Source organism: Erythranthe guttata, chromosome 13, assembly GCF_056151865.1.
Source record: "Erythranthe guttata isolate IM_541 chromosome 13, IM_541, whole genome shotgun sequence".
Taxonomy (NCBI): Eukaryota; Viridiplantae; Streptophyta; class Magnoliopsida; order Lamiales; family Phrymaceae; genus Erythranthe; species Erythranthe guttata.
Window position 1 is genome coordinate 18,728,721 of NC_142545.1, and position 12,086 is coordinate 18,740,806.

Here is a 12,086-nt window from a genome sequence, read left to right on the forward strand (position 1 = left end):
TAATATTTATAAGCTAATAGACACATCTTATGGTAATCTTGTTTCAAAATGTTGAGGTCGAAGGGGTAAAACGGGTACAAATTGGAGAATATCGCACATAATCTAGAAGATCCCACTAAATTTGACACCGCAATGGTAAACGTATAAAAAAAATTATAGTTGAAGAGGTAATTTACCCAATGTATAATACTAAAAATATTATCTATATCATTAAAGGTTTATAATTAAACTTGCTCAAATATTCAAAACTCACAAATCAGTGTAAACATTAGAAGACAGCAATTCTTTATAATTCTAAAAAGCTTGACATCTTATTTTCTTTTTGGGATACAATTCTATAAAACTAATTGTCTTAGGTTCTAAATTATCAGCAGATAAAGCAAATTCTATATGATAATTTTTAGAATTAATAATATTTATTGAAACAATCTATTTTAATACAGAAAAGATAAGAGAGGAAAATACATGCTAAACTTCAACAAAATTCAAACAAGTACTGAAATAAAACTTAAACATATCAAGATTCCAAACAAAACCGAGTATATCCTCAAAATAAGAACATAGAGTTTGAACATGCAAAACATAATTCATATTAATCCGAATAAAAGACAGCAACAAAAACCAATTCTCCATCACTAAATATTAAGAGTCTAAGAACCCTTGTCGGACTTGGCAGCAGTGGCGGCAGCTTGACCACGAAGACGACCAGTTCTTCTGGCAGCAATGAGACCAACCTTTTGCCCAGGTGGCGCATCACGACGAACGGTACTGGCGTGACCAATATGCTGGTGGTTACCACCACCATGGGGATGCTCCACTGGATTCATGGCAACACCACGCACCACAGGCCAGCAGTTTCTCTTGACTCTGTATTTGTGGTAGGCGTTTCCAGCCTTCAACATGGGCTTCTCTGTCCTTCCACCGCCAGCAACTTGGCCAACCATGGCACGGCAGCCACTTGGCACAATCTTCTTGGCTCCAGATGGGAGCTTAACCCTGCCAATATTAAACAATTAGTAAGAACTATAAATTCGACAATAATAACATAATGATCTAATGTGGTTTGACAAGTAATAATATATGAAGCACACAGATGCAAAATGAAGTGATACCATAGAACAAATTATGATCGATTATAATAAGTAAAAGTTATGCAAAATGAAGTGACACCATAGAACAAATAATGATCGATTATAATAAGTAAAAGTTCGGTTCGCCCAAAACAGTTTTAACCGTTTCATCACATAAATGAAACCATATAGTAGTTGCATACAAAAATATTGATTGCTTTTGTCCATTTCAACAAGCTATGCCCATTTCACAACATTACAGTGCTCATATAAATTCAACAGGTGCAAATTCACAATCATATGGGAACAAACAATCAATAAACATTTAAATGAATCAAATATTTGGTGTTCATATTTCAAGATGCATTAAAAACAGGACCGGGAATTTTAATTAAGCATATGAATGATATTGAGTCACACCAGCCCCTATTATAAATCACAAAAATAAAATAACAACATAATACATAATCGTGTACAGCATAATATTATCCAATTCAATCAATGTTAACAATCCTTTCAATCCTCAGTGCAAAAGCAAAAATTTATCACAGCAGACAGAGTACGAAACATGAACACTGAAATAAATCTACAAATCAAAAAACAAAATTACCCCAAATCACCAAAACGGACAAACCTAAGTCAAATTAGAGAACATGGCAATTAATTCAAGTACATGAAAGGGGGAAATGAATATATACCTAGTGGTGCCATTGTCAGGGTTGTGGGAAATGACAATAGCATAGTCACCAGAGCACCTAGCAAAAGAGCCACGATCCCCAACGTGGTGCTCGACGTTGCAAACAACAGCTCCCTCCGGAATAGATCTGAGCGGAAGAACGTTTCCAACGACCAGATTCGCCTTCTTACCGCAGTATATGAACTGCCCGGTGTACATGCCCTCGGCGGCGACAAAAAGCTCCTTTTGGTGCTGGAAGCGGAACGGGTGGCGGAAGGTGACGCGTGCAAGCGGCGCGCCGCGTCCGGGATCGTGGATGATTTCGGTAATGACTCCCTTTAGGTAGCCATTGCGCTCGCCGAAGTCGAGTGACCTGAAGCGGGCCGGGCCCTTGCGGTGGTGGGTGTGTGACTTGAAGATGGAACCCGCTCCCTTACGCTGCGCCCGGATAACGCGACCCATTTCTGTAGAACTGTTTAGGGTTTTGGTGGTGGTGCGGAGGAGGACGGCGGGAGAGTGGTGAAGTGAGAAATGGGGGAGATAGATAGATATATGGCTTTTAGGGCAGACCTATTTGTGCTGGAAATTAGGGTTTGCTAAAGGGGCTTTTCTTGGTTGGATTAATGGGCCTTACTCATTACCGGTTTCTTCTACTCCTCTTCGGCCCAATTGTTAATTACTATTGGGATTAAATTTTAAAACTACTTCTAATTGTTCTTTGAAGAAAATTAAGCCCAAAATCATCCATCTATTAGATTATTACGGTATTGCCATCAAATCAAGCTTCAAAATGTATTTACTTTTTATTTTACTTTTTTAACCTTTTATTTTTGTCTTTGTTTAATTTGGCGAAATTCAACGCTTACCAATAGCTATCGGTCAACCAACTATACAAATAAAATTTTATTAAATATTTTTAGTTTCTAAATTAAAGGCGTTGTTTTTTTTCTTTTTTGGTAATATTGGCACTAAAGTTTGAACTTAGAAATAGCTTTTTTTGATTTGGTTTTAATTATTGTAATTATTATGAACCGATAAATGAGTATGACAATATGATATTATAATAGAATGTGCGTATTTAGACTGAGTTCGAATATCAAAATTGTATTTTTTTTTTTTTTTTTGTTGAATTGCTATTAATTATTTTCAACAGATAAATGATGGTGGCGACGTGGTAGATACGCAGAATATGCATATTTTTAAATCAAATTTTTGATTTGTTTTTAAAGTGAATTAGATGGCGGTACACACATCAACCAACCTATTTCGTAACTAAATATTCGATTATCAATCATCAACCGTCCCTATATTGGTTTTAAATTTGGCAAATATTAGTTTATTGAATGGATCGATTTATCAAACCAGTGATCGACCGACCCAACTGAATCTCAGGTTTACTTTGAAATTCAGTGAGATGGGTTTTCGTATACGCTATTTCATGCAAGTATGCAACACTTTTGTGCCTCAAAATTAATAGCAATACGGTAAAATACTAAAATACAAGAACTTCCGAGTGTACATAGAGATGCATGCTTATCGTTTTGGACATAATATTTTATTTAAAAAGAATTAATTTGTCTTAATCTTTGTTAATCCACACGTTTCTTCTCTCTGTGTAATACATTTCGGCAGTTGGCACTCGTGAAATGTATTAAAAGAGAAGTAGCCAAATAGAGGAGGATTCAACCAATGAAATGTGGATAGATAAACACTCCAATTAACTAATGAATGTGGTTATCTTCTTCCATCCTTACACATCACAAGGTTCATGAATGCATCCCAATTTAGACCTATTTTTTTTATTAGTATTAAATTTAAAATCTAGCGTTCAAATACTGCTCATTTCTAGTTTTTTATTCATAGTAGGGTAACGGTGTAAACGAATCTGATCGAGTTGAACGCAAGTTCATTCAGACTTAGTTCGATATTTTTTAAAAAAATAAAAAATTGGACTTTATATTTGAGTTTGGTTTTGGAAACAATCGAGTCGGGTTCAAACAAACTTTAATTGAGTCGAACAAATCGAATTTGAGTGGTTAATAATTTTATACATGTTTTGTTATTTTCCTACTAATCGAGCTCCAGTGCAAACTCAACTTCGGATATAGCTTACTAAAAGTAAATATATGTTAAAGTTTAGTTCATTGTGTTGGTAAATCAAGTTCAAGCAAACTTTTATCGATCAATCTCCAATCGAGTACTGGGTGATTTGATTTGCTTTTCGGTGCTAACAATAATATTTTGGGTAAATTATGGTCACCCCATGAAGTAAGGTTAAATTATGGAGAAAAAAAAACTCCTGATATTTGGGTAATTACAACCACCCCTTTCAACTATGAATCTTCCTACACGTCTGCCTTTATAATGTCAAATTCAACATAATTTTCTAAGTTCCGTGGATTGTTCTCTAGTTTATACTCATTTTGTGCAAACATACAGTTTTCAATGCACTATAGTCTGATACTTATAAGATAACAGACACATCTTATGATCATCTTGTTTCAAAATGTGGAGCTCGAATGCGGTACAAATTAGAGAATATTCCACATAATCTAGAAGATTTCACTAAATCTGACACCGCAAGGATGGAGAAGATTCATAGTTGAAGAGTAATATCATAGTTACCTAAATAAGAGGGGTTGTTTCGTAATTTAAGATTACCTCAGGGTTATGGCCGTAGTTTATCCGAATATTATTAATGAAATATTGATATTATAACAATTGACAAAAAAAGAATTAATGTGTATATATTCCAATCGGCAGCTTGATATATATATAACGTGTAAGCAAAAGGCAGAGATTCCTTAAGACACCGCCAACTTCAGAGCTCCCCCAATCCCACACCGCAACACAAAAATCCCTCAATTTTTATCCATTTATTTATTTATTTATTTTACTTTGCTTCCAAAATTCATCCTTCCATTATACAATATATGCTTGTAATAATAAAGCAACAACAAACATAGTATTTAATGAGCTAATCAATTAATTAGCCATACATTCTTCCTACGATCAAACAACGTTAAATTCATCAATGGCTGCTGCAGCTGCCATTTTAGTACTACTTTTTTCTGCTTTACCATTCTTCTTCTTCTCTGTGAAGTGTGATCATCAGTCAATTAGCAGAGCTGATTTTCCAGTTGGATTCACTTTTGGAACTGCTTCTTCTGCTTACCAGGTTCCACAACACTATATATATAGTACTTAGTTTAATTAACTTTCTCTTATTTTTTCATGTTAATTACATGTTAATCGTGATTAGTGATGATTAGTTAATTGGTGTTTTACCAGTTTGAAGGAGCTGTTGGTGAAGGAAATAAAGGAGATAGCATTTGGGACACCTTCATTAAACGACCCGGTTCTTATTATTTACTACTTTCCTCCAATCTTAATTAATTTATTAATTATTTTTCAAAATAATGTTGCAAATATGTATTAATTATATATTTATATATTCTCATAATTTTTTTTATTTTATTTTCTCCAAAAATGCAGGAAGAATATTGGATTTCAGCAATGCAAACACCGCCGTCGATCAATATCATCGTTTCGAGGTCAATATTATTATCCATGAAGATGGATTACTTGATTTCAAATTAGCTTAATTATAAAAATCTGTGTGTGTGTGTGTGCGCGCGCAACTGTTCTATAGAGTGCACAATTGATCATTTTCATGAACTCAAAAGAATAATAGTACATAAATCTTGTGTAAGAATAAGAATATGTTTGGTGACAGAATAATATATAGTGAAATGGATGTTTCAACCTTCATATGACAGAGTGATATAGTGTTGATGAAAGATTTGGGTATGGATGCTTACAGATTCTCCATATCTTGGTCGAGAATTCTTCCAAGTAAGAAATACTTCAAGCATTACCCAAAATTAATTATATATTCCCTCCTAATTATTAGGCTAACACGTAATCGAATCACACTTACGGTTTTTAGTATGTTCGAATAATCGACAGATGGAACAGGGGAACCCAATCCCCAAGGGATACAATACTACAACAATCTCATAGATGCTTTACTTATAAAAGGTTCGACGAGTATAATCATTTCCGAACTAGTTGCATGCATTTCCATATATCTTAATCATTATTTTTTTTTTTAATTTTTTTTTTTTAAATCGGCTCTTAATTATGCAAGGAATCCAGCCGTTTGCAACTCTGTATCACTGGGATCTTCCGCAGATTCTTGAAGACGAATATGGAGGATTCTTGAACAACCAAATAGTGTATGCGTCATTTCTTTTGTGTGGCATTATTGGTGTTTATTATTATTAATTTGAAGGGCTAAATAATCGAGCTTAATGTTTGTAAACTTGTATGTAAATAAACGCAGTAAGGATTTCGAAAACTATGCTTGTATCTGTTTCAAAGCTTTTGGAGATAGAGTGAAAAATTGGATAACTTTCAACGAGCCTCACGGTTTCGCAATCCAAGGCTACGATTTGGGGGTCCAGGCCCCCGGTAGATGCTCTATCCTCGGACATTTGATCTGCAAAACGGGAATATCTTCCGTCGAGCCTTACATAGTAGCCCACAATATTCTACTGGCTCATGCTGCTGCTTATCGCACCTATCAGACTCGTTTCAAGGTATTTCATTTTTTTTATGACGATTAATAACAACAATATTTAAAAATAACAAAACAAAATAATAAAATTATGTGTTTGATTAAATTTCGTATTTCAGGAAAGGCAAGGGGGAATAGTCGGGATAACATTGGATGCTAAGTGGTACGAACCAATATCCGACAGTGACGAGGATATAGATGCTGCAGCTAGAGCCTTGGATTTCGGACTCGGATGGTAATAAAAATTAAATTTTTAATTGAAACTATATTTTTTTGTACAACAAACGATAATTTACGATTTTTTCTAGTTCAGGTTCCTTGATCCACTTCTACTTGGGGAATATCCTGTTTCGATGCAGAAGTTAGTGGCTGAAAGATTACCTAAAATCACTAACGAGACTTCCCAGCTTCTGAAGGGATCTTTGGATTTCGTCGGCATAAATCATTATACTACGTTGTATGCACGTAATGATAGAACTCGAATTCGTAAGTTCGTTATGCAGGATGCCTCATCCGACTCTGCTGTTATTACCACCTGTAAGATTCCGAAACAACATAGTACTTCCAATTTTATTTTATTTTCCAATAGCAAATCATCTATCGGCATTGAATTATTATTATTTTTTTTCATCTATAGCTTCAAAACACGGAATCGCCATTGGAGAACGAGTAAGTAATGATAAAAAGTTTTTCAGACATAATTCAGTTGGTAATTAATATTCTTACATGTCGATTCACTCTTTCAGTCTGCATCTCGTTGGCTGCATATAGTCCCATGGGGTATTCGGAAACTAGCTAACTACATTAAAGACAAGTATGGGAATCCAGTAGTAATCATAACCGAAAACGGTGATTTTCTATTTTTTTTTTTTTCAAAAGCGAAAATATGAAATGCCGTTGAAATATCTTATGCTATGATTTTGATAAATTCAGGGATGGATGATCCTAATAGATCTCATGCGGAGTTAGAAAAGGCTTTGCGAGACGACAAGAGAATAGATTATCACCGAGACTATCTCTCAAACCTATCTGCTGCTATAAAGTACCGACAGTAAAAATGTCGTATTTCTGCAAAATTACCCCAATTTTTTTTTAGGGTTTTACAATAATGGGATTCATGTTCTTTATGCAGGGAAGATAATTGCGATATTCGTGGCTATTTCGTTTGGTCGTTACTCGACAACTGGGAATGGAACATGGGATACACTGTTAGATTCGGCCTCTATTATGTCGACTTCAAGAACAACCTCACCAGAATACCAAAGTCATCGGTCAACTGGTTCAAAAACATGCTAACAACAAAAGAGTCGATTTTCGAATGACAATTAAATGTTATCCAATTACTGTACATCTGTAACATAGAACGATGTGCATTATGCAATTCTTGAAAGCCATAATAAGCGCACTTTATTTTTTTACCTACAAAAACTACACTTATTATTCATCGTCACCAACAAAACGACACACATAATAAGAAATCTTGTCTCCTACCTTAATAGTACTTCCACCCAAAAAAAACGAAAAAATAAAAAAAAAAAATCCGTTTTTTTTACTTGAAAGATGAGATTAAGCTCGGTTGAGAAGAATGACCATTATAGCCATGACAGCAAGTCCCATAAACGAAGCTTCCATAACAGCGTCGGCAGTAGCAGTACTTCCATTGACACGTGCAAATAAGAAGCTGGTGGCCTTCCCCTGAGGACCAAAGAAATCTTTGAAGTAATCAGACAAGCTGCTCATCATATCAACAACGTTAACCTTGACCTTTTGGACAATATCCATGAGTGCACTATCTTCTGCCTCAGATTCTGCGTAGTCAGATTCAGATGATTGATCCACGGTCGAACGGCTCAAACCTTCAACAGAAATTACAAACAATGATTGTTATCACGAGTGGTTTGTTAAGTTTCTATAGATTAAAAAAAAAAAGTTAGCAAGAATCGTACTTTGATTCTGTGACTGCACAAACTTCTGAAGCTCTTGGTTGTGTAATACAGCGTTCCAGACATTTGGATCGGATGCGATCGAAGCGACTACATTCTGACAACAGCAACAGGTTTTCATGTCATAATTAATCACTTGTTGTGTGCCTAAATTTTAACATATCGAAAGCTAATTGGTAACAGGTAATATTAGCCTTCTTATCGATTTAGGTTGAAATCTTAATATCGAAATCTCTAATCCAATAGTAAAATGTGAAGCTCAAAGGGGATGCGAACCTGGGCTGCGGTGCTTTCGTGTAGAAACGTAAACGCCTTAATAGCATGGGCTGGTACTGCCGGTGAAACGGAATTCTCAGAGGCTTTCTTCTCTGCTTGTAAGCTAGATAGATAGTTCCTCAAAATTGAGAAATTTGGTATCAGTAAATTGTAGACATTCCAAAATTGAAATTATTTGGATTTGGGTGGCAACTACAATAGTTCAACTGAACTTCAATAAAAAAAATTGTTGTTCAAACACTTATGATCAAAAAATTAAATATAACAGATAAAATTGGTTAACCTAATTATCAAATCGTAAAATTAATCTATAGAAATATGATCAACAATTAAAAAAAAAAATCATTTTGAACTGAGAGAATTGAGGGAACATACTTTTGAAGCGCGAAGGCGAGTTCGGAGGTAGCCGCTTTGGCTTCCTGATGAGTCGGAGCTCCTCCGACGACCACCCTCTGCGTGGTGGCGGATTCGCCTAATATCGCCTCCTCTTCTCCGCCGGCGAAAACCCAGTCCTCTGTCTCCGGAGACGGTGGTTGCACGCCACCCAGGGACAGGGATGCAGCCGGCTTCACGTCTTCCGCCAACGCAGCACGGGAAGAAATTGCCGATCGGGTGGCGGAGAAGAACGGGTGGTGCTCCGACGAGGTGAAGCCACGCAGGCCACCGTTCCCGACCGTGATTCCCGCAACCTTCGCCGCTGCTCTCATCGCGCCGCCTCCCATTTGTTCAGATTTGGTGGTGGTTAATTGGGGAAAAAGAAAATGAAGAGTGTAACAGAATGAATTTGTATTTATGAGTTTGACAAGGAAATGCCTCTCTCGCCGTTGATATAGCGCCGAGTTTGGAACGACGTAATTATAATAATAAATAAACAAATAAATAAAAAGATTAATTTCGGGGCAAGCGCGTGATGACACGTGTTCATGTATTTACATATATATATAGATTCAAGTCAAAATTGGTCAACCCACATCCCTTGGCGATACAAGGTAAGGTAATTGGACTCATTAACTGAGCCCATAGAGAAATCCTAGAGTTATGTTATATTTCGGTATTTGATTATAACTTTTTTCTTTGATACATCTTTTTGTTGATAAATAAATTGTAAAATTTTAGCTAATAATTGCATTTCTGTATTACCTGCATTAGTAAAATCAGACTGCACATTACTCAATTCCATGGATTACTTTCAGATTTTAAATAAAACCTTAAGTTCTTCTTTCCTCTCTTCTAATTGTGAATCCATAATCTCTAATGTGATATCAATTATATACTTTTAGAAATCTCTTTAGCCGCAGTTTCCAATCGGTTCTTCCATTTCAGGATCTTATTATGAACAAATATTTCATCTCATACTGAATAAGATTATATGGAAACTTTCAGTTCAATAGCCAAATTTGAAATTACACTGTTAAAGTTGTTATTGCATTAGTTTTTGACTTTTTTCTCATAAATTGGCATCTGCATCAGTTGTAAATAACTCACTGCGTCTTTCTTGTTTTTGTGATGGAGGAGGGTTTTCGTATTGTTGACTCTTTTTTTTCGCTAATCATGTTAATACAGTTCGATTATTGATTTAAAAAAATAGATTTATATTTTGAGAGTTGTATTCTCAAACCAATATTCTTGAGAAAAAAAAAAAAAGCGTCATAACCAATGACAGATTTATTTGGCACATGAACTGATGATTCACATGATGGGCAGTGTTTTTGGATAAAAAAGACGGTGTTACATATGATCCGGACAAAATTATGATCCAATGACCAAATAACCAAGCCATGGCCCAATCAGCCGCTGTCAGATGCCACGTGCGGGGCCCACCTTTACTCGACACACTTATTTTTCTCTATTATTATATATATTTAATTAAAAGAAAAGAAAAAAACTCTAATTTAAATGGATCCAATGAACATTATCAAATCCGTGAAGAATGGGGCCCATTTTTAGCATCCCTTCTTTTGAAAAAACCAATACATATCAGATTTATTTGCCCAAAGCCCAAGAGGCTAGTGGTAACTATTATCTATTGTAGTATTCATTCATGGGAATAAAAATCATGTTTTTATTATTTATTTTTAATTTAAATAATTAGTCTTGACATAAATAAGATTTAAGACAAACAGCATACAATTTCATAATTACTACAAGCGCCATACCATAAATCGTGTTTTAAACGATTATGATTGAATATTATTAGCTGAATTAAGTGCTCAAGGTACCATAAAATAGACCCGATAAAAGTTAGAAGATTAGCATTTCTAGCCTAATAATCAGGACATCTGATTCCCAATACCAAAAACATATATTAATTCCTAAATACTAACTAATGATTATAATCTATTAAAAAAAATTACTTTAAAATTTTTAAAAAAAAAAAGAAAAAAAAAAAACCACAAGTAGCAGTTTCTTTATCTCCATGCTGCAAATGACTTGTCTTCCCCGGCGGCCACCTTCAATACTCCACCTGCATTTATTTACAAAAACGACATGCTGTTGGAAAAAAAAAATCAAAAAAACCCACCGAATTAAATATGAGTATTAAATTCAATTTTCTGTTATTTCAAAATTAACCCAACTGACAAGCCACCACCACCACCTCAGCATTAATTAAGGAATTCAAAAGGACAGTGTGATTTATGAACAACACGCAGTGAAGGTGAAACTCGCCGGAGAAAAAAACACTCACTTTTGGCGCTGCAGTCCGGCGGATCTTCGAAGAGAGAGAGAGAGAGTTGCTTGTGCGCGAGTCCGATGTCGATGAGTATGAGGCCCGACGAGGGATCGTCGACGATGATATCTTTGACCGGAAGCCATAGAAAGAGCTCCTCCTGCGAGAGGCCTTCGACGCCGGTGAGGCTGCCGTAGGTGAGATTAGCGCGTACCTCGCTCTCGTAGAAGGCCATGGTGTCGAATTTTGTCAGGCACGGACCGTCGAGGAAAACCTCGAGCAGTCCGTCGCCGGAGAAGGTGAAGGACTTCACCTCCTTCGGGAGCAGGCCCGCCGGCAGCCCCATCGATTTTAGGAGATCGTGGATTGAGGAGGAGTGAGAAAGTGGAAGAGAGAGAAAGAGGAGAAAGAAGATTAGAGAGTGGTGATTTCGTATGAACGCCATTACAGTGTGTGTGTGTGTGTGATAGTGAGAAAAATAGGAAAGTGAATCAGTGATTGAGAGGGGTTTAAGCAGTGGTTTTGGGGGCGAGGATTTTTCGGAAAATAGAAAGACTCCTTTTTTTTTTCTTTTATTAAATACAAAAAATAAATTAAAATGGGAGTTCAATTACTAAATCGCCCTTACCTATAAATATCATTTATGAGATGCATAAAATTGAATTAAAATCAGTAGCAACTAACAAAATTTTATTAATTTACTGAAATATTAAATTGTTGAATTAATGATTTAATAGGTGCTTACTGTAAATATTATTTAAATAATCTTACTGTATATATCATATAAAAATGTCTGACCAATTGGGGGAAACAATTAATTATTTGATTTCCGCATATGAGATTTTATCTCTGCAAAATGTTTGATGAATAGATT

General features: G+C 35.5%; 4 protein-coding genes across 6 annotated transcripts; 1 reads left to right on the forward strand and 3 right to left on the reverse strand.

Moving 5' to 3' along the window:
• Positions 1-474: 474 nt before the first annotated feature.
• On the reverse strand, positions 475-2,322 carry LOC105948790 (large ribosomal subunit protein uL2). The gene is made up of 2 exons (XM_012972018.2): positions 1,769-2,322; positions 475-996 (listed from the first exon to the last, which is right to left on the reverse strand). Exons 1-2 carry the CDS (start codon positions 2,206-2,208, stop codon positions 651-653), a joined length of 786 nt encoding a protein of 261 aa, XP_012827472.1. The 5' UTR covers positions 2,209-2,322; the 3' UTR covers positions 475-650.
• A 2,230-nt stretch (positions 2,323-4,552) lies between these two features.
• On the forward strand, positions 4,553-7,753 carry BGLU41 (beta glucosidase 41). 2 transcript variants are annotated; one of them, XR_016029025.1, is made up of 13 exons: positions 4,553-4,924; positions 5,038-5,104; positions 5,242-5,300; positions 5,526-5,601; positions 5,716-5,787; positions 5,897-5,984; positions 6,092-6,347; positions 6,445-6,560; positions 6,639-6,862; positions 6,963-6,994; positions 7,072-7,139; positions 7,259-7,367; positions 7,458-7,498. XR_016029025.1 is itself a non-coding variant. In XM_012972124.2 (13 exons), exons 1-13 carry the CDS (start codon positions 4,781-4,783, stop codon positions 7,645-7,647), a joined length of 1,536 nt encoding a protein of 511 aa, XP_012827578.2. In that variant the 5' UTR covers positions 4,553-4,780; the 3' UTR covers positions 7,648-7,753. The 2 variants fall into 2 exon arrangements, 1 of the variants encoding a protein (XP_012827578.2); XM_012972124.2 differs by having other exon boundaries at positions 7,072-7,174; positions 7,458-7,753.
• On the reverse strand, positions 7,637-9,391 carry LOC105948874 (Uncharacterized conserved protein (UCP012943)). 2 transcript variants are annotated; one of them, XM_012972125.2, is made up of 4 exons: positions 8,920-9,391; positions 8,545-8,647; positions 8,272-8,365; positions 7,637-8,181 (listed from the first exon to the last, which is right to left on the reverse strand). In XM_012972125.2, the coding sequence occupies exons 1-4, from the start codon at positions 9,264-9,266 to the stop codon at positions 7,892-7,894; spliced, it is 834 nt and encodes a 277-aa protein (XP_012827579.2). In that variant the 5' UTR covers positions 9,267-9,391; the 3' UTR covers positions 7,637-7,891. The 2 variants fall into 2 exon arrangements, with proteins under 2 accessions (XP_012827579.2, XP_088667683.1); XM_088811557.1 differs by having other exon boundaries at positions 8,545-8,662; positions 8,920-9,383.
• Positions 9,392-10,685: 1,294 nt separating this feature from the next.
• LOC105948736 (uncharacterized) lies at positions 10,686-11,756 on the reverse strand. Its single transcript, XM_012971964.2, has 2 exons — positions 11,231-11,756; positions 10,686-11,008 (listed from the first exon to the last, which is right to left on the reverse strand). The coding sequence occupies exons 1-2, from the start codon at positions 11,655-11,657 to the stop codon at positions 10,953-10,955; spliced, it is 483 nt and encodes a 160-aa protein (XP_012827418.1). The 5' UTR covers positions 11,658-11,756; the 3' UTR covers positions 10,686-10,952.
• Between the last annotated feature and the right edge of the window lie 330 nt (positions 11,757-12,086).

Coding starts and splice junctions, on each gene's coding strand:
- LOC105948790 (XM_012972018.2), bottom strand. CDS start 2,208: ATGGGTCGCGTTATCCGGGCGCAGCGTAAGGGAGCGGGTTCCATCTTC. Junction 997..1,768: donor CCTGACAATGGCACCACTAG/GTATATATTCAT, acceptor TAATATTGGCAG/GGTTAAGCTCCCATCTGGAG.
- BGLU41 (XM_012972124.2), top strand. CDS start 4,781: ATGGCTGCTGCAGCTGCCATTTTAGTACTACTTTTTTCTGCTTTACCA. Junction 5,985..6,091: donor TTCTTGAACAACCAAATAGT/GTATGCGTCATT, acceptor AAATAAACGCAG/TAAGGATTTCGAAAACTATG. Junction 6,348..6,444: donor CCTATCAGACTCGTTTCAAG/GTATTTCATTTT, acceptor TTCGTATTTCAG/GAAAGGCAAGGGGGAATAGT.
- LOC105948874 (XM_088811557.1), bottom strand. CDS start 9,266: ATGGGAGGCGGCGCGATGAGAGCAGCGGCGAAGGTTGCGGGAATCACG. Junction 8,663..8,919: donor CTCGCCTTCGCGCTTCAAAA/GTATGTTCCCTC, acceptor CTCAATTTTGAG/GAACTATCTATCTAGCTTAC. Junction 8,182..8,271: donor TGTGCAGTCACAGAATCAAA/GTACGATTCTTG, acceptor TTTCTGTTGAAG/GTTTGAGCCGTTCGACCGTG.
- LOC105948736 (XM_012971964.2), bottom strand. CDS start 11,657: ATGGCGTTCATACGAAATCACCACTCTCTAATCTTCTTTCTCCTCTTT. Junction 11,009..11,230: donor GCCGGACTGCAGCGCCAAAA/GTGAGTGTTTTT, acceptor AAATAAATGCAG/GTGGAGTATTGAAGGTGGCC.